The sequence below is a fragment of the Lissotriton vulgaris genome, chromosome 10 (assembly GCF_964263255.1).
Source record: "Lissotriton vulgaris chromosome 10, aLisVul1.2, whole genome shotgun sequence".
Classification (NCBI taxonomy): Eukaryota; Metazoa; Chordata; class Amphibia; order Caudata; family Salamandridae; genus Lissotriton; species Lissotriton vulgaris.
In genome coordinates this window covers 1,137,902,791-1,137,923,734 of record NC_141698.1, presented here as the reverse complement: position 1 = coordinate 1,137,923,734, position 20,944 = coordinate 1,137,902,791, and the positions used below count along the sequence as shown (strand labels likewise).

At 46.3% G+C, this 20,944-nt stretch overlaps 1 protein-coding gene across 2 annotated transcripts in view; it reads left to right on the top strand.

Annotated features, from left to right (window-relative positions):
* The window catches only part of F8 (coagulation factor VIII), a 424,604-nt gene that overhangs the window by 386,718 nt on the left and 16,942 nt on the right, over positions 1–20,944 (top strand). For both annotated transcript variants that reach the window (XM_086942238.1, XM_086942237.1), the window contains exons 23-24: positions 2,568–2,712; positions 12,065–12,213. In XM_086942238.1, coding sequence (XP_086798364.1) covers positions 2,568–2,712; positions 12,065–12,213 — 294 coding nt within the window. The remainder of the gene's footprint in view (positions 1–2,567; positions 2,713–12,064; positions 12,214–20,944) is intronic.

Genomic DNA, 20,944 nt, shown 5'->3' with positions numbered 1-20,944 from the left:
TGTTTCACATCTAAACCAATTGATGCTGAAAAGTTTGTAGACACTCTACTTTTTTGATTATGTCCACTACAGCAGTCATGTTTTCCTGTAAAAATCTAAGAATGCAGTTGAGTGTACTTTTTTCACATCAATACCAATAAGTAGCCAAAGATCCTCACATTTCTTGCCTTTGCCATCATCACTAAGCAAAAATTCTGACAACTGTTGCCACATGGATAATATAGCATTCACAGACTGTAGAACTGAGAATCACCGGCTAAATGACAGTTCGAATAACCAGAATGGACTACAAAGTCAATAGCATTCTTCATACACTCTGAAGATTGTAAAGATGCTTTCAGCATACCATCTAGCAGGTGTAGTGGATCTCTTACTGGGAGGCACTTCAGCTCAGGTATAGATTTTTGACAGTTCATCACATAACTTTTAGATATACGCAGCTGAATAACTGAAAATACAAACAATATCACTCCAATCTTTGTTGAACTTGGTATAAACTTTTTGCAGAAACATTCTAAATGATACTGCATTCCATATTTTCCAACAGTCTGGTGTTATGTTTTCACTTTTCACCACTATCCCAGATGCTTTTTGACAGCACTGTTTTCACATTTTCCTGTCAATACACCTTGCATTGAATGTTTGGGGTGTTTGGCAATTCACCTACTATCAATACTGATTTGCTAGAAAATGGAGCTGATGTATCAGAGTTTTACTCATTCTCTGTGGGTAAATGTGATTATACATATTGGGAAAGATTCTTATGAAACCTGCCATTTTACCTATCAGTGAAAAAATCAAATGCAGCTAAAATATCAAGTTGATTTCGATATTTCCTAATTCTATACAGTTTATAAAATACTTAAATAAGACCTAAAACCTGCTAAAGCTGCATCTGCATCTTTAGACCAAAGACCACAAATTGAAAAAAGCAAAAGGAAAAAGAAAACAATATTTTAGTGACATCCCTAAAGAGCAAAACCCAAGCAGAATAATGCTATACCTGTCTTTCTTGCTGCTACCTTGTATAACAAAGTTACATTTTATTGGCCTTTTCGGGAAGACCTAAAAATGATTTTCACTCTCCTTTACCTTTCTTTGAATGGTATTTAGTTTGTTGTTGTACAGGTGTTTTTTCAGTGGTATATGTTTACACTGGTGGGAGCCTGTACTCTTTTGGTGGGGTTTTATCAGTTATTATAAGTTTAAACCTAAAACAAGTTATCCCACTAGTAAGAATTTCCCAAATAGCTTTCCATTTCAGTCAAGGATGGATGGCTATTAGTCAATAATTTATTTCTGGGTTTTGTTTACCTTTTTTTGTGGACTGGGTGGATTTTTGCCCTCTTCCATGAGGTTGGAATATGCCCTCTTTGGTACACTTATATAAACAATCGGTAAAGGTTTGAGAGTGATGTTTGTGAACGCAGGTGAGGAGATGTACCCTGTGTGGATCCTGACCGTGGTCTTACCCCAAACCATTGGGACATTAATTCCCATGCGACCAGGTTTGTCTCAAACTGCCGACAGGTCAAATATTTCTCAATCTATGGGTCCCAGAGATGTTTCCAAGGATAAGAAATGTAGACATTATAGTCTGAGGTGGCCTTATGGATGTATGATGTCAACTGGTGTATGAGTAGGACATTCAGTCCCTTTATCTGGAGCCTACTCAACAGAGAGTTGGAAAGAGTCGTCCATATATCAGGCGGTAGCCCCAGTCTATCTGCTGGGAAAGATTTTTCACTTATAATTCACCCTCTTCCAGTGCAGGTTGATTTCTTGTGAAGTGCTTCTAGGAGAGATGTGCACCGGGCTCCCCTTGGGGTAGATAGATGGGCAGTTGCTGCTCCTACGGCACTGCTTACTACAGTGACCTACTATCAAGTCAAATGGGGTTTCATTTTACGTCCTGTGAGATCATAGGTTGAAAGGGTAATGATGTAACTTCTGGTGCCCTTATTATTTCGTAGAAATTATGCCTATGTTGTGCCTACATTTGGTGAATTTATCTGTAACTTGATTTTAGTCTGTCCACAGCATAAGGCAGTCTGTGCACAAGCTCACACATGAAGTGCCAGCCCAGGTACCCCTGCAAAGGGACCTTATGAACAAGGGACCCTTCTCCGTAGATGCTGTGGGTGCATTTGGAAGTGTCAGCTCAGAGAGGGTGGGGTCTATGCCCCTCCCTGTCTGAACATTGACTGACCCCCGTGCCCAGTCCTGCCATGTAAAGATATCTCTTCTGTGCTCCCCCTCAGCTCAGAGAGGGTGGGGTATGTACCTCTCCCCATCTGAACTTTCACTGCCCCCTAGTGCCATGTTCTTCAATGTAAAGATATCTCTTCTGTGCCCCGCCCCCTCTCTCACCTCAGAGAGGGTGGGGGTCCATAATCCTCCCCGTCTGAACCTTCACTGCCCACCAGTGCCTTGTACTTCCATCTAAAGATGTCTCTTCTGTGACCCCTCTTTCAGCTGGGGTCTGTACCCCTTCCCGCCTGATCCTTCACTGCCCCTCAGTGCCTTGTCCTGCCATGTAAAGGTGTCTCTTCTGTGCCCTTCTGCAGGTCTTCTTTGGGAATGTGGATGGAACTGGAGTTGTGGAGAACACGTTCAGCCCCCCAATCGTGGGCAGGTACATCCGCCTGCACCCCACTCACTCCAGCGGCCGGACCACGCTGCGCATGGAGCTGCTGGGCTGCGACCTGAACAGTAAGTGTTCCCAGGTGCTGTGGCCCTACTAAGGGCCCGGTATGAGGGTCACCAGGGGGTCCTCCAGGTAGCATGCACGGGGTTGTTGTATCAAAAAGGGGGAAAGCACGGGGTTAGGACAGTTGTTAACGGGGTCCAATGTATATGTCCTAGACAGACTAACCAACAAAAATTAATACAGAGTTCCCCGGGCAAAGTCAGCCAAATGACTGGCATTAGCCTCTCTCATCGAATCAGGCAGAAAGGGTGAATGTTGTGAACCCTTTTCGGAATTTGTAGGGATACCTCACACAGCTCACCGGTTGGACTACATTTGTAATCCCACCCGGTGATCGTCCAGCGTCATCATCGGTATCCTGCCCCTGCGACAGACTGGCGGTGCAATGCCTGTCGGGCAACAAAAGATGTTGCACTTTGGCGGGGATCTTCTATTCCTTCGCCAAAGGGTGTGTGGGTGTAAGGGGCCTAAAAAAGAAGGGGTTTGTGGTTGTGCAAAAGTGAGCGTGGGTGAGATTAAAAAAAGTCAGTAGAGTCCAAAAAGATAGACTTTTAATGGTATGGCTCACTGCTTTATTAAAATAATAAGGGGTATAGAGGCGGAACAAGCAAGGTAGTCGAGCCTCATTCAACCCTTAGTGAGTCAATGGTCAACATGTTTCTCGCCAAGAAGGCAATTCGTCAGGACCAAAAAATGTGAATAGTGCTCATATAATTGCAAGGGATCCCTCAGTGATCAGGGGGATCCGGTATACGGCCTGGTGTGTGTCGTATGGCAATCCTTCGTCAGGGCCCTTCCCAGAACCGTATTCTATACTCGGGAAGCTCCCTCTTGTGACCTGGTGGGGCCAGAACTTGGTGTAAAACACCTGGTAGTTCTTGGCAGAGGGCGTCTAGGCACCTACCCCTCCCACTCCGGACGATACCGCAGGAGGTCACAGGAAGAACACAAACTCCTCATCTTCGTGTCCGGTGCATTGAGCATGGCTTCGAGGCTCTAGGAGCATCTCACAAGCTGGTGCCAGAAGACCCTAACACCACTCCACATGACAGTGAATAATGGTTGTACCCCTAAACCCATGTTAGGAGGAGGCTGCCCCATCCTGAGAGGCCTCCCCTGCAGCTGAAGATCCACTTCATGTCACCACAACCTTCACACCACACAAATAGTCGCAAACAAAGTGTTTATGTTGGATTTGTGACTGAGGCCTTCTCAAGGTCATGGCCAGTGTCCATTTTCTGCTCCCCCTTCCCTTTTCTTTGCATACAGAAAGTATCTGGTGCTATTTTTTCTTTGCCTGGACAAAGCATGCAGCACTATATTTTCTTACACTCAAGTAGAGCAAAAAATAAAAAGAATTGTTGGAATGAATGCATTAATCAAAGTAACAGGAAGGGGTAGTGAGTAGCGCTAGTCTGTCCTGAGATAGCACCAATGGTGGAGACAAATTTGGCACCCCCTCCCTCCAACCCTCCAACACCCTTTGTCCTAGCTGTGGCCTCAAACTTCCTAGATACACCAAAGTAAAAACAACTGTGACCTTAGAAAACACATTTTTTGCATGCTGGTACCTGTACTTCTGTATTTGTAATGAGGACTAGCAAACTACTAGTATAGAAATGGAAACAAAGTTTTATAGAACTTAGTCAAACATCCAGCCGAAAGGCCCATCACAGTAAAACTCCACCTTTTGTGCTTCTAAACTGTACAGCTAAATTTACTCAAAAAAACGTATCTAGAAGCTAAAGTTTAAGGCCACAAGATAAACAAATGTTTCTAAAAAAGTATATTTCAGCCCTGCCAAGTACCACGCATCAGGGGTTAGACTAACGCATTTTATGTGGTCTTCGCATCCATGCATTCAAATGCCTTAGCCATACATTAATAACGCCCTGGGACCAGCCCAAGAGGCGTGCTTAACGAGGAGCTGCAAAAGCAGTGAGAGGGCAGGCAGTGAGCACCCAGTGCTGCCTGAGAACCTGCCAGTGGTTCAGAAATACACTGTGGCTTCTCTTGTTTATTCACGCTGCAGAGCCGATCGACAGCTCTGTCAGTGGTAACTTAGTTATGGCGCCCGGTGGATGGGGCTTCATTGAACCCGTTCCAGGACGTGGGTTTGCACCACGCTGTCTGTCAATGTGGTCTGGCTGATCATTCAGAGGATCCGTCAGTGCCCGCCTGTCGGGTTCTAAAGACAGAAATGCCACTGACCTGCTGATAACGTCCAGCTGGGATGCTTGAGACCAGATAGTTTCCCACTTCCCCTTTACGCTGCTGTACAGGGAGCTAAAAGCCTGTATCTCGCTGACCTGTAAGAATCGCACAGGGAAAAGGGAATGGGAGAAAACAATGAATGAAGCTGGGTAAGGAGCGACATAGCAGCTGAGCACTTTTGAAACAAACACTTCTATTCAGGACTGATGCCTGGCCCCCTGAGGGACCTCATTTACTCTGGTTCCTCCACGTTCTGAAATTAAATACCACATTGTGTTAGGGCCTGTGCTTTATGAAGCAATCTTCACTCCCTGAGCATATCTGACGTGTGCAAGTAAGCCCCTCCACTTACATGCTATGTTTCTCCTTGCCCACGTGGAGCACTGCCAGGGCTCAATGTGTCTGATCTATTTTTAGATCCTCTGATGGCTTCCACCCAGCAAGCGGCGGCTCAGTGAGTCATCCCACTTTTTGAGCTGTCAACACTCCCACTTGTCCTGAAGAAGACCAGACATGAAATTCTAATAACACTCTGTCAGGGTCAAAACGTCAACGAATATATATGGTTCAGATCAATCAAATCTCTGGTTTTTAAATAAATAAGCTTACCTGCTGTCTACCAGAGATATTGCCTCTGTCATTCTGGCCGCATTCTAGTTCCCGGTGTAACACATTGTACATACTATCACCTTGTATATATACACTGCAGCACTATCACTGAGCACTTAATGTCACCTTATCAAATGTCACCTTTGTCAGTATTTTCTGTATTGACAGCCTTCTGATTATTTGTCAATAATGATTCAAGCTTTAATGTGTGTAAAAGAAGAGTCTTTCGCAAGCTTATACTAACAGGTGTTCCGCTTTATTTTGTGTTCCAACGTCATCTGATATGTGTTTCATGATTTAACCAATGCAAATGCTATACCTGTCATACTTATTCAACAGGTACTTTTTAAATTGTATTTTCTTCAAAGCAATTGTGTTCTCACCAACAGAACCATTGTAGCCTTTCACATCCATACCCAGGTTCTGAGGGACACAGGGTCGCCTCATTGTTGCCATTTCACATCCTATCTAGTCCCTGATATCCAGTAGTTCATGAGATGTTCTAGGGAAGTCTGATCTTCTAAGAGCTTTAAGCTCAATCGCTGTCCAGTAGAGCTTTTTCAGGACTGGTTTTGATGGAAAAGTTGTATTACCTATATCCATCCATCCATCCATCCATCCATCCATCCATCCATCCATCCATCCATCCAGAGCTCAGGAGCCCCAATATGATATAATAACTTTAAGATGCAGGAGCCAGGGGATTATAACAGAGTGGCCCGCAGAGACGGTATCCTCTAGAGCAGGGGTGCAGGGTACAAGTTCTGACGTGGACCAGTGTCACCTCCAGTAGAACAGGGACAACGTCTAGCTTTATCATGTATACTTTTAACCCCCAGATTTGATAAAGTGGTTTCAAAGGAGTGCTAGCAGGAATAAATGCTACTGTACGATAAAATGTGTTTTCAGTTGTGGTTAGTGCATCTGTGTTTGCTTGTCCCCATAACTCAGCCCATAGAAGACTGACCCCAGCACCCTGAATCAGGATGAATCAGAAGGAGCTGAAGTGGAGGATATGGTAGAATAAACATCAGTCAGGGACACCGATAAAGGGTTATGATCGCTTTTGTACCTTTGTAACATACAATTATCATTGACGTGGATCGATAAACTTACATCGATCAAAATGTAATTTCACCGACTGGTGTGAAATGGTTTATTGAAAGTACGAGCCCCATCTGGTCAGATTTGGTGCAACCATTCAGAGTCCTGAGCCCATACTCGCATGTTAGAAAGCCATAGTGTTACCGCTCCTAAAAAAACCTGGAGCTGATCCCGCGCTTCTACCTAACTACCGCCCCATCTCCCTGCTTCCCTTCTTGGCGAAGGTATTAGAGGCCCACGTAGCTAAATGCCTATCCAACTTTTTGGAGGAGTCTAAATACCTTGATCCTCATCAGGCAGGGTTTCGGCCGGCTCATTCCTCTGAAACCGTAATCCCTACTGTCCTGGACACTCTTCGGGGCAACGCCGATAGAAGCTCCCCTCAGGCACTGGTGTCATTGGATCTCCCTTTGACACGGTCAACAATGCTATTCTGGCTGACCGTGTCAAACATGCTAGTATTCAAGGTGCGGTGGCTCACTTCATTTCTGGAAGATCGCTCCCAGGCCGTCCGTCAAGGACACTTTTTGGCTCCCCCATGCAAAACTACCCGTGGTGTCCCACAGGACTCGGCTCTCTCTCCCCACCTGTTTAATCTTTATATTGCTCCCTTGATTCAGTCCCTCAAAGATAGGAAGGTGACGTTTTCAACTTTGCGGATGACCTTCAACTAGTCTTCAAGATTGACAACACGCACAGCTCTGTCACCGATTTTCAGGCCACCATGCTGCATACAACAATGGATGGACCATAACCACCTTAAATAAAACCCTGGTAAGACAGAGCTTGTTCTCACTGGGGACAGCCATAAGTTATGGGGTCCACACTACTGGCCACCAGAGCTAGGACCTCCTCCCTCCCCCCCTCGGCCAAAACACTAGGAGTCTTCCTCAACAATGACCTCTCACTGAAAACTCAGGTTGGCACGGTTATCTCTAAGTGTTTCTCCCAACTTTGCAAGATAAGGAAGATACATCGCCTTCTCACTCGGGAAGCACTGATCCAGGTCATAATAGCCACCGTCCTGTCGCATCTGGACTATGCCAACTCTGTGTACTTGGGCATGCCACTCTACCTGCTCAAACAGTTGCAGATGGCCCAAAACCATGCAGCCCGACTGGTCTTTCGACAACCTAGATGGCAACCAGCAACCCTCTTGCTGAGGAAACTGCATTGGCTCCCCATTCCTCAACGTTGCGCCTTTAAAACATGCTGCCTCATCTTTAAATCCCTGCATGGCAATAGTCCCGAATTCATGAACAGCTTGATATTCAGGCACACTCCCTCACACAATCTACGCTCTGCTCACCTCTCACTCCTCACCACCCCGGTGTTCAAGAGCTACCCTCGCCCCGAAACTGTGGAACTCTCTCCCGCTGGAAATACGGTCCTGCACTGACCTTCTGCAATTCAGGAAGTCCCTTAAAACATGGCTATTTGTACAAGCCTACAATTAATGTCTTCATCGATAGCATACGGAGCCTTTTCAGCGCCATGAAACCACCCGGTGTACGTGCGCTTTATAAATCATTTTTAACATTAATATTAACGTTAACACCTGAATCTAAATAGCAGCCTGAGTCCACATACTAACGGGAGGGATGGTAAATGGTGGAATAGACCAAATCATATCTTCATGGCTAGACACTTGAACCCAGTGAATATCATCGGTTCAAAGGTAGAATTAAAATCTCCTGCTATTATAAGATATTGATTAGCAAAAAGTTGGCCAAGCAAACCTTCCAATGCTTGAATTGTGGCAAATTGAGCCCCACCCCCCGCTCCCACTTGTGTAAATGTTAATAAGTGTTATATAAGATTCTTTATTGCTGCTTAATTGAATAACCAAAATATCAGGAGATTCAAAAACGACCTGTTGGATGACACAAGTCTAATCCAAATGGTGCTCTCAAATCTGTCCAATCTACCCCAGTCTACCCCACTCCACTCCAATCCATCCCACCCAATCTACCCGAATCCACCCCAATCCAATCAACTCCACCCCAATCTACCCAAACTCCACTCCAATCTACCCCATTCCACTGTAATCCACTCCAGTCCACTCCAATCTACCCCACCCCACTCCACTCTAATCCACTCCAATCTGCCCCAGTCCAATTTTACCCACTCCATTCCAATTTACTCCACTCCAAACTCTATTGCAATCTATCCAACTCCTCTCCACTCTAATCTACCCCACTCTACCGCAATCTACCCTACTCTACCACAATCTACCCCACTCCACTCCTGGCTTTCAACAAGTAGTGTGGTGGAATAGCCATCATCCACAAAGAGAGCATCAACTGCACAGCCACCATGGACTCTTGCACCCTCATCATGGAACACCAAAACATCCAGATCAACATCACCAGCCAAACCTACAGACCCCCCCCACCCCCGGTCCTGCCTTCTGCGAGGCCATCTCAGACTTCATCACCCCCTATCCATCCACTGCAAAGAGTACCTCTTTCTAGGGGAATTCAACTTCTACCTGGAAGACTCCACCAAATCCAACTCATCCAACCTCCTCAAAATCATGGACATTGTCGGACTCTCCCAGTTAGTCACTTACATCGGTTGACACACACTGGATGTGATTTTTTCTGGCAGCAACAGAACCATGTACTTCCATACCAGTGAAGTCACTTAGCCTGACCACTCAATAGTACACTTCTATATCTCCTCCATGACCGGCCCTACTAAAAAAAAAACAGCACCTCCTACAGTAGCTGGAAGAAAGTAACAGAGTACCTCTGGACTCACAACCTTAATACATCACCGCCACACTCCTTCCTTAACCCAGATGAGGTCATCGAAAACTTAGACACCTGGATTACCAACTGCACTGACACAATCACAACCCTTAAACCCTTCAAACATAGCAGAGCCCCCACACCGTGCCTACTGGTTCACAGACAAACTCCTAAACACCAAACAAAACTGTAAGAAAATAGAAAGGATCTAGGGCACCAGCAAGACCCTATCCAACAAAGAGAGATTAAAACTGGTAGTAGGCAGCTACCACACTCAGCTACAAATACAAAGACGGACACCCTCAACACCCCCTTAAAGCTGCTCCAACATCAGCAAGGAACTCTTCTGCATCGTCAAGTTCTCCAACCCCACAGCTACAGAGAACACCATCACCCCCTCCAAGGATCTCTGCGACTCCCTTGCAGAGTTTTTTCACACGGAAATCGCTACCATCTGCAAAAGTTTCGACCTCTAACCTCCCCTACAGAGCATCAACACCCTCCCCACCAACAAAGACCATAACACTAGCAACTATCACTACATGGGGCACCCTCGCAACACAGACCACCATCATGAGCTTCATATACTCAGGAGCACCCAGAGATCCCCTGCCACCACCATGTGTTCAACAAAGAAATCAACTCCATCAGCCAGGAGCTGACTACCATCTTCAACACTACCATCTCCTCAGCATACTTCTGAGAAGCCTGGAAGCACGTGGACTTAATGCCCCTCCTACAAAAAAGCATTTGCAGACCATGAGAGCCTCAAGAAGTACGGACTAATCTCACTAACCCCCTTTTCCACAGTTGCATGACTAACGTTGCCAGTTGGATGCAGAGCAAGGGCCTCAATCCTCAGACCGTCAAAAAGAGATACTGATGTTCGGAGGCACTACCTCCCCCTGGAACGACACCTGGTGGCCAGACGTACTCGCCCCACCACAGAACACACTGAAAACCTAGGCATCATATTCATCAGTAAGCTCACAATGAGAAAATAGGTGAATGCTGTCTCTTCTGCATGCCTCCACATCCTCCGCATGCTGAAGAACATTTTCAAATGGCTCCCCTCCGACACTAGAAACAGTATCACCCAAGCCCTTGTCACCAGCCGCCGCAGCAGCAAGGCTCACCCTCGACCTGCTTAGGCGAACCCACATAACAACCCACCTCAAAGCACTGCTCTGGCTCCCCTTAAACAAACGATGCCAGTTCAAACTCCTCATACGCACCCACAAAACCCTCAACAACACTGGCACAACCTACCTCAACCAAAAAGTAAACTTCCACTAACCCATTTGACATGTACTCTCCATGTCCCTCTATGTTTCCAACACTTCCCGCTTGCTTAGAATCAGAAGCGGCGGCAGCGCCTTCCTCCACATGACCTCTAAACACTGGAACTGCCTCTACCTCACCCTCCTACTCCTAACAGCCCTAACCACTCAGGAGTTCAGGTAGAAACTGAAACTATTCAACAGATGGCCTGGAGATGCGGCATTCTCTCTTCCCTCCCCCCAGCGCCCGAAAGTAACGCTCTATAAATCTGCATTGATTGATTGATCTACCACACTCCAATCCACCCAATCGACCCCAATCCACTCCACTCTAATCTTATTCTCTCCACTCCACCACTCTACTCAAAACGACCCCACTCGACTTCGATCCAATCTACCACATGCCATTCCATTCTAACCCACTCCACCCAATCCACCACACTCCCATCTACCCCACCTCACTCTACCCAACTATTTATTTATTTTATTTATGTATTAAGCTTATAGAGCGCGACAGCTACCCAAAAGGGTTTCCCGGCGCTGAAAAAGACAGTATGCTAGAGGACCGAAAGTTAACAAGGTAATGGAACATAATTGATTAAACAGCCAGGTCTTAATGGCTCTGCGAAATCGGACATAGCTGGTTTCGGTACGGATATTCATGGGGAGAGAATTCCATAATTTAGGGCCTAAAAAAGAAAAGGACCTACCGCCCATTCAATAATCTACCCCTCCCCATCTACCTCACCTCAATCTACCCCATTACAATCTACCCCTGTCTAGTCCACTTCAATCTACCTCACTCTACCCAATTTACCCCACTCCACTCCACACCACTCTGCCCCTCCTTACTGCAATCTGCCACATCCTACTCTACCTCACTCCAATCAAATCCACTACACTCCAACCCGTTCCTCTCCAATCTACCCAACTCCACTCCATCCTATCCCACTTCAATCAATTCTACCCCAATCCAAACTACCCCGCTCCAAAAATCCCTCTTTAACCTACTCCACTCCAAACTCCCTCACTCTAATCGGCCACACTACATTCATATCTACTCTACTCTAATCCACCCAATCTACTCCACTCCACTGACTTGCAGTAGAGTTTATATTCAGTCTTCTAGCTGGTGCAACTGGAAGTTCTGTTTATAATCAGTCTTCCAGCTGCTGCAGGCTGGGAGAGCTGTTTATAATCTGTCTTCCAGCTGCTGCTGACGAGGAGTGCAGTATTTTCTTCCTACTGGCACCGAGGGCAGTGAAGTTTTTTTGTGTTTTTTTTTGCTGTGAAACTAGCATTGGCAGAGTTTAGCGGTACCAAGATCTAGTTGCAGTTGTTATAGATAGGTGAATATATAGTGGAGGTACCTCATTCTCTTCCTTTTATTCCAGGTTGTTCCATGCCCCTTGGGATGGAGAGCAAAGCCATCGCGAACAAGCAGATACGAGCCTCGTCCTACATAGACAATGTCTTCTCCACCTGGGAGCCGAGCCTGGCGCGACTCAATCTCCCGGGGAGGATTAATGCTTGGAGACCGAAGGTAACAAGGGTCCTTGGCCTGACGTGAGTTCTCCCACAAGAGTGTTTTTCTGACACAGAGATACCAGGCCCAATACATCTCTTGCAAGAGTCTTGAGACCCGGTTTAGTGTTTGGTGGATGTGTTAGTCCATCACAAACGTCACAGATATCCTGTTTGCCTTATTACACTTGTTATAGGATAAAATGAGCTTGTAATAAAGTGGACAAATATGCGTCACGTTTGTGATGGAGTAACTCATCCACCGAATTCTAAATCAGGCTAATTGACGCCAAGTCTGACATGGGCTCTCCCCTAAAGGCTTTTATCTGACACAGGGACACTGGGGCTGGCATGGCGTCAGCCCCAAGAGTCTTTATCTGACACGGGGAAAGTAGGTATGACATGGGATCTCCCCAAGAATCTTTGTCTAACACAGAGACATTAGGTCTGACATGGGATCGCCACAAGGTTCTTTGTCTGACACAGGCTGACTAGGTCTGACATGGGTCTCTTGCAAGAGGCTTTGTCTGACACAGTGTAAGAAGCTTAGTTTCTAAATATAGCACTACAAAGATGTACACTGTGTAGAGAGTCCAGTCAATCCCAGATTGGCTGACAGAGGCAAAGGTAGAGCATACTAGTTATCTATTTGTAGTTGTGTAGGCGAGCAGCTAGGCTTATTAGAGGATAATGCTAAGCATGTGTTGTACTCACAGAGGCAATAAATGAGGCACACTTGGGGCCCTATTACGATTTTGGGCGGAGATCGACTCGGTCATGGGACCGGCCAACACCTGGTACAATGGGAGCATGTATTCCGGCCAGAAAGCGTGCTTCCGTTGTAAAATAGGAGGTGTCGTTCATCCCTGCACCCCAAGATGCCTGCCACTGGGTGCACAGATAAACAGGGGGGCATCATAGGTGCCCCCTCAGCCACCAACTGGAGGTCGTGCACCCAAGGGGGCCCTGGTGGGGGCCCCCAAAATTGAGTTCCGACAGCCTTTTTGTGTCAGAAAGGCCGGCACAGAAAGGCTGCCGAAACCCAACATTGTAATCCCTCAGGCAGAAAGCGCCACCCTTGGGATTACTGGCCGCATTCTGACTGGCAGACACGCTCTCCAAGCCCATCGGAAGCCAGTTTAAATGACCAATCAGATTCCTTTCCGACCACCTCCATCGTAATGAGGTGGGTGGAAAGGAATCTGATCGACATATTACGATGCATTGAGGAAAGGCCCCTTAATTTTATATAATTTTTCAGACCAAGAATTTTGTTCGCAGATAAGTACTTATTTTGTTATGAATTTTCAAAGTTCGTAATATAACTCACAGTTGTGCACGATTCCACACAATGCATTCCAATTGGAGAAAACACATAAATGTACACAACATCGTGTAGGCAGTTCTCTGGGTTCACCTTCTGGTTTTAGGACAGTAGCAAGCCTTGGTCCAATGTTCCACCAACAGTTTGTCTTGAGCGTCCCGGATTCGGCTGGGAGAAGAGTGCTGGAGTTGTTGGTAGCAGGCACTCTACAAAGAAGGGGGCCACCTAAAAGACAGCCTGCACAAGGGCTCTAACAGGTAAGTCTGAGGGATCCCAAATGAGGGCTCAGGTCACAAGGGCCTCAGGACAGTGGGAGCACAGCTCGTTCATCGATACCTAGGCTGGATGTAGAGCAGGTTGGTCAGCCGGGTTCTGTGGAACTAAGCGGTCTTCATGGTCAGGGGAAGGCAGGTTGCAGGAATTATTTTTGGACTGCTGGCCACTCACAGAGTAGGTCTCAAGGGTCTTGACATCCCTCGATGCGTGCTTTCTTCCTGGGGAGTTGGAATCCATATTGGACTCTTTGTCTCAGTGAAGGTTGCAGGGGTTCCGGTACCCCGGGTATTGCTTCAACACAGTTCTGGCAGGTCCTGGTATCATCTCACTCTGGGGGGAGATGGGTCTAGCCCTCCAGAGCCGATGTATCTCTTATGGTTTGGGTGCCTCATCTGCGTCGCCAGGGAGCAGCAAGTTGGTTAGCCGGACTCAGCAGGTTTGGTGCCTGTAGGGGAGTTGTTCCTCTACTCCAAGGGAGTTCTTCGGCAATTGGTGAAGGTCTGGAGGTCCTCTGGGGTTCTTAGAGGCCTCACAGTAGCAGGACGAGACAGCACACCACGATAGTCGAGTCTTGAAGCAGCAGTCAGGGTTTCAAGCCACAATTCTGCAGCAGGAACTCTGTTCTCAGGTTCAGCAGCTGTTCTTTGCCGGGTTCCTGTTTAGGTCTGTCGAATCTGAAGTTCGGGGTCTTGAAGGGCCACCTAAATACTAAATGTAGGGGCTTTAAAGGGGGTGCTAGGTAGTAGCCCACAGGCTCCCTACCTTTAGGGTGTCTACAGCCTCTATGTGACCGCTTCCTGTGGGAAGGGACACATCCCTGACACTGACATGCTTATTCCTTCCATCCCAAGATGGAGGAATTGGAAAGTAGGGTCTACATCACCTGCTCCACCTTAGGGGTACTGGTGGTTGAATGTGGGCACTCTTTCTGATCTTATTTATTTTCCCTCACCAAAAGTGGAGTCAGGACAAGAGGGTTGGCACCCGCCGCTAACTGGAGGAGTCTGAATCGCATTTCAAAGGTGGTATCACCTCTGAAGCTTCCCGCCTTGAAATTCAATCCTACCTGGAGGAGGTGTAAAGCACCTCCCCCAGAACAAACATTGTTCCCGGCCTTTGAGAGCGAAGGCTCTCGCCTCATGAGGTCAGAAACATGTCTGGTGGTGACTCGCTGAGACTAGTCAGAGACCACACCAGTAGTTGGTAGGTTTTCAGGGGACACCTCTAAGGTGCCCTCAGTGTGCAATTATTAATAAATCCAACACTGGCATCTGTGTGGGTTAATTAAATGGGATGTTTGGTACCAAACATCTCTGAGTATAGTGAAGTCATCATGGTGCTGGGGAACTCATAATGACGGGTGTCCAGCCCATGTATCCTCTACGGCTTCCCTGGACACTTACAATATCCAAGAATGGACTTGGATATTGCAGGGTCATATCGGCTCTGCTCAAGCAGATAGGCCACATATGTGATATTGTGCACCCTGCCTTAGGTGTGGAAGGGCTGCAGTAGGGGTGACTTACCTATATCTCACACAGTGTCTGTGAGCATGGCGAAGGTGTGCCAAAGGCAAGCCCATCTACTACACCCAGCCGTCGTCAGGAGCCAGGACCCCTGCCCCATTTACCACCGACCCTATACCTAGATGTAATTACTCCGCCTTCGAACTTCAACAAATCAGCCAGCTAGCAAAGGCTAGAGACGGCTCACATAGATGTCACATACCCCCCTCAACCTTGGAGGTCTGTTTTCATGCAATTACTGTCACTTTTAAAGTCTCAATGAAAAACTTAAGACGGGAATTCAACACTTTCCTCCAGAGCAACCAGCCGACTTTAAGCCCACAGCAATCTCTCTACTGACTCCAGGTAACCAGGCCTCTCTTAGACCCACATATAGTCGGAGTGCCTATCGAATCAATGTAAGATTGCTACCCAAGCAAGCCACTGAAATTTAGGACTTACTGAATTCAGACTCACCTGATTTAGGTTTCTTAACAGAAACATGGCTTAAACCCTTCTCCACACCCGCTATCACCTTAGCTCTCCCGGAGAAGTATTGAATACTTAATTTAAATAGGGATAGCAAAGTGGGTGGAGGCTTTGTGATTGTTTATAAAGCATCTCTGAAAATAGACATTACAGAGACAGTCTACAGAGATCTGTATCTTTAAGATGGGACTTTCACCTCAGGACTGCTGGGAAGGCGCCTTGGTATACTGGCCCGGTATACAGAAAGGATTGCTCCCCATGTCATCTCTTCCAAACAATCCCTTTTATTAGGAGACTTCAACATTCATGGTGAAAGCAGTGTAAATACGGACTCTATCCGCGACCTTGTAGATATGGCTTCTCTCCGCAGCTCATACCTTACACTCTGCCACTGTTAATACAACAGTTGATGGACAGAATGCAGAACAATGTCATACATGAGGCCTCCACAATAGAAGTTGCAACTTGCCATTTTCTAATGATTGTTTATGTGCAGGAAAGGCCCCTTCCTGGAGATGAACACTCACTAATGGCGAGTTGCTCTTTCTGTGTGTGCCTGCAGGGGTCTCGTTCGCGCTACACAAAACGGTCAAAATAAAATAAATAAAAATCCTCATTGCACCAGGTTAAGACCAGGTTTTCCCTGGTCATGTTTTTGGCGCTGCCCCATATGACACCCTTGTAAATAGGGGGCAGCGTCAAAAAGCAATGGGTGTTGTGGCGGAACGCCCACTGCGACACCCATTGCCCGCCCCTTTTAACGCTAAGTGCTGTGTGAAAGGGGCATTATTTACAAGCTGGCGTTAAGCCACGCTTAACACCACTTGGTAAATAAGGTGAAGGGGTTATCGCCACTAGAACATCACAAAAAGTGACGTTCTGGTGGTGATAATCCCTTGCGAATATGCCCCTGTGTCTCTTTGTCTCTCTAGCACTGCTGAATGGCAGAATTTAGAGAACATGATGTTCCCCAGAAGTTGTGTTTATATGTGAGTGTTTGTCTCTCTCAATTTTAACTCTAGAGTGCAAAGTAACAAATTCACCTTTAGAGTGCAGAGCAGTAAATTCACCTCAAGAGTGGAGAGCAGCAAATTCACCTCTAGAGTGCAGAGTAACACGTGTAGCACGGCGTTGAACACTTGAAAGTTCCATTGATTGTATTCTCTTTCTCCTCTGTGCTTTTGACTCTCTCCATGTCGCTCCCTCAATTTTGTCTCTACCTCTTTTCCATGCCTCCTTGTACACCTTTCTTCTCTCTTTTCTCTGTTCCCACCACAGGACAGATTGATGCAGGGGTCTGTTCTGTACTGTATTGCATCATTAGTATAGTGCCCATCCCTGTGAGGAAGCTTTGAAGCGCTCTATGATGTATCAGGTACCTGGGTTCCCTTGAAGAGTCTGTGGATAGAAAGGTGTTTGGATGTTGAGTGCCCCATATGGAAGAGTGGGGAGGTTCAAAGAGAAGTGTGATGATATCACGATATAGAGAAGAGGAGCAAAATGCACCCATACAAACCTCCCATCAGCAACTCACAAGTCACATACAAGTCAGGTGCCCACAAGGAGATCAGAGACACTCAAAGGAGGCTTCGGCCTGAATGACCAGAGAGGGCATCCGCTGTCACTATACTGAGCGAGGGCCAGATTAAAATGGGAAGGTCATCCTTAATGGAAGAGGATGTCACACACACGATAGTATTATAACAGATCGTAAGAGAGGGTCCGAGGGAGGTGTTTAATGACCAAACAGGCTAATACCCCCTGTGTAACTACCTAAATAACAACAAAGCCTGTAGGTCGAGTGGAGCTGAGATATGCCAATTAACACTGGTAAGAAATGCACGGGAAAATTTGAAAAAAGACTATCAACTGTTGCTGATTAAGTCCTATCAGCCCACCTGATGGCGGAGCCTCATCATCTAGGACTTCCAAAACCAGGTCTGTGTGCAATCACCCAGTTAGATATCAGCAATGCATCACAAGACCAAGGTATGGTTACCACAGTTGTAAGTCCTGATAGTGGGACTGATATGTGCAGTGCAAGAAATTCAAAAAAGGTGAAGTGCGTTAAAATGGCTATCGAGGCAAACAAAGACCTTTAATAGTGTTTGCCTGGACGTCAGGTTAAAAAACAGTGGACTGACAGTGTGAAAGAATCACTGTCTAACTTGCTTGGTAGAAGTCAAGACAAAGATCGAAAAAAGGGGCCAACATGTTTCTGCCTTATTGTGAGGTATCACTGGCATTCGTCAGGGCCAAGCTATACTCTGCTACTGCAAGGGCACTATAGTATGTGCTCAACTAAGAAATAAGAAAATAAACATAATAGTGATCAATTAGGAACCATCCTACCACATCTTCTCAGTTAGTGCTGTTGATGCGATAGGTCTTTCCTGTGTGAGAACAAAACGGACAAAGGACATTGTAGACATTGCATGTGTATCATCCTCACAATTAAATCTGCAGCAAGAAAAAACATTAGAAGTTGCTGTAACACGTGCATACCCAGTGGAAATATGGCATGCTCTCAGACTAGACCATCACATCTCTGTGATAGTCACATATAAATGATTATTACATCACAAAAAGAATATACATTCAAGGGTTTGACACTTACCCATCAATTTGTGGGAAGTGGACCTCACCTCGGACGGATAAGGCACCGCTCTAAACGTACAAAGACAAACTCAGTAATAGATGCGTGTCTTGAGGATATGGCCTCAGTGTACTGTTTCATAAACCCACCTATTTTCTAATCTGTCTATAACAGGTAACCCACCGGTGTCTCTGATGGCTGCATCGGACGAATGAGGTATCTCTTCCCCTTCGATAATATCCCAAGGGGTACTATATAGTTGTCCCACTCATCTATTGATGCCTATATAAACAGCTGGGTGATATTGCTGTTTATAAATGGGGGGAAGAAAAGGGGGGGGGATGTTAGTTGTGGGGTCTCCCCTGTACTTGAGCTGTTCCTCAAACAGGAAGGCCACACTATTGATTTGTTGGTCTGTTAATCCTGAAAAAACGGTACCAAAAGCAACCCAGGTATCAGGTACCTTTCAGTGTATTCATAAGGGGGTTTGAAAGACAGCGTTGTACCAGGGCCAAAGGTAATGTCTAAAGAGACAGCAATTTGTTGTTGTTTACTCATAACTGGTAGAGCAATGTCCCCTCAGTCTTAACTAAATGGAGTGGCAAAACTATGAACCAATTCCTTACACCCCCTAAGATCTAAGACAACCAGGTCCCATCTTACCTGTCCGTCGGTACCTTGCGGCGGAATCACGAGCCGAAGGGGAGGCACCGACGGGCAGGACATGCGTCTATTTATAGTGCAGACGATTGAATGATTGGACCCACCTGTGCCATTCTACTACAGCGCTACCATTGCGCTGTGTAGGACAGTTGTCCCGCGCGCATGCGCACGATCACTCGTGCAACGAGCGCGCATGCGTGATGGCGAGTACGCCCTCCGAAGTACACAGCGCATGCCCATTAGCGGTGTACTGTCTCAGGATTTTCGCCGAAGGCGAGACACTGCCTGATTATGTATTGCGCTTGCGTAAACAATGTTCTTACTCAGCGCTGCATACCGCATCAATGCGGGGACTGCGAGAGCAGTATTGTTGTTGCAAAAACTGGCACCATGGCGCAGTAGTTAACTGGATTAAAGCAATAAAACATTTCTATGTTAGTACCAGTGGACGAAATGTAATTACTAGAGTCACTGGGTGATTACCAATCATTGGTAGCGTGAAGGACACTATACAATCTCCACCAACAGACTGGATATAAATAAAGGGAAAGATATGCTTAACATGCTTCCCTGGACCGCTAGACGCTATCAACGGATAATAATCAAGGGTGGGACATCAGGATGCAGGTCAACGTTGAATATGATCAATGTGCCTACTGTATAGATAAGTCTGGAAGTGGGTAAGTCAGTGGACGCCCAAGTTTTGAACCTGAAAAGTGATTAAATTGGTGCCTGATAAAGTGAGCGCCCCAGCATTGTGGGAAGCTCGATGTAAAGTGGTCAGCGCACCTAGTGTGATATCGAAGAGCACCAACAGGCAAGTGTTCTACTCAGATGGATAGAGTCATGCTTCATCATCAGCATCCTCTCCCCACTCCGCTGAGAGGGTCCTACCAGGGCGGCTGAACCTCTGCGGAGACTTGGCTGCAGGAGGAGTTTTTACATAAAACTACTGGTCAGGGTGGGATCCAGACACTTAATACCTCAGAGTTTCTTTGTTATCACCTTTATTCGTCAGGACTCTATGTCTAAAACGCTTAGCTCAGCCGGTAAAAAAGAGAACAATGGCTCAGACCTCTCTGCTACCAACATGTCTCTGCCCTCAATAATTAGCCAATCTGGCTCGGGCATTCATCAGGGCTCAAGGATCCCTACAAAAGTAGCCGATAGGCTAAAGTTATCCTCACTGGTAATGCAAATGAATCACCAAACAACACTCACCAGCTGTGTCCTACCTGGGCTTTTGTTCCAAACAATTATCATGGAAACTTATTAGAAAAGGTGTTAGAGAAAGATAAAAATGTGTGTAGACATGGTATGCAGGGTAATTCCTCTTAAGAAATGACTATATAGCGAGAGGAAATATCTCAAATGAGTTCGCAAACTCACCAATGGTGAGCAATAGCCCCCCCACACGTGCAGAAGGGTATACTCATCTTGTACCTCAGGTCAATAGATGTGGAGCGCAATGTCTCCGCCTGCAAACAGTGAATACATGGCGCCCCATCATACATAGCTGCAGAAGGTATGAAGGATAAAGTGTAATAATAACTCATGTGCATACTCCGGTGTCCCCAACATATACAGTTTGTTCTCTGCATCTTGTGAGGGCCAGGTGTTGGTGCTATCCACAGCTCAAAGGGTTTGTCCATTTGTCCTAGTCAGGCTGGTCTCAAGTTCAATATCTTAGATGCCTCAACAAGGACAGAGCCTCCACCGGTTCAAACCTTAACCAAGGGTGGGACGGTCAACATTTGTGTAAGATTAACTTTGTTGATATAGCACCAGCATGGCTTTTGTGGGTATCAGAGCACTTTACATTGTTTAATGAGAGAGGGACCATAATGAACAACATTATCATCAAGGGTGGACAAAGTTATGATGGAAGCCTCAAAAG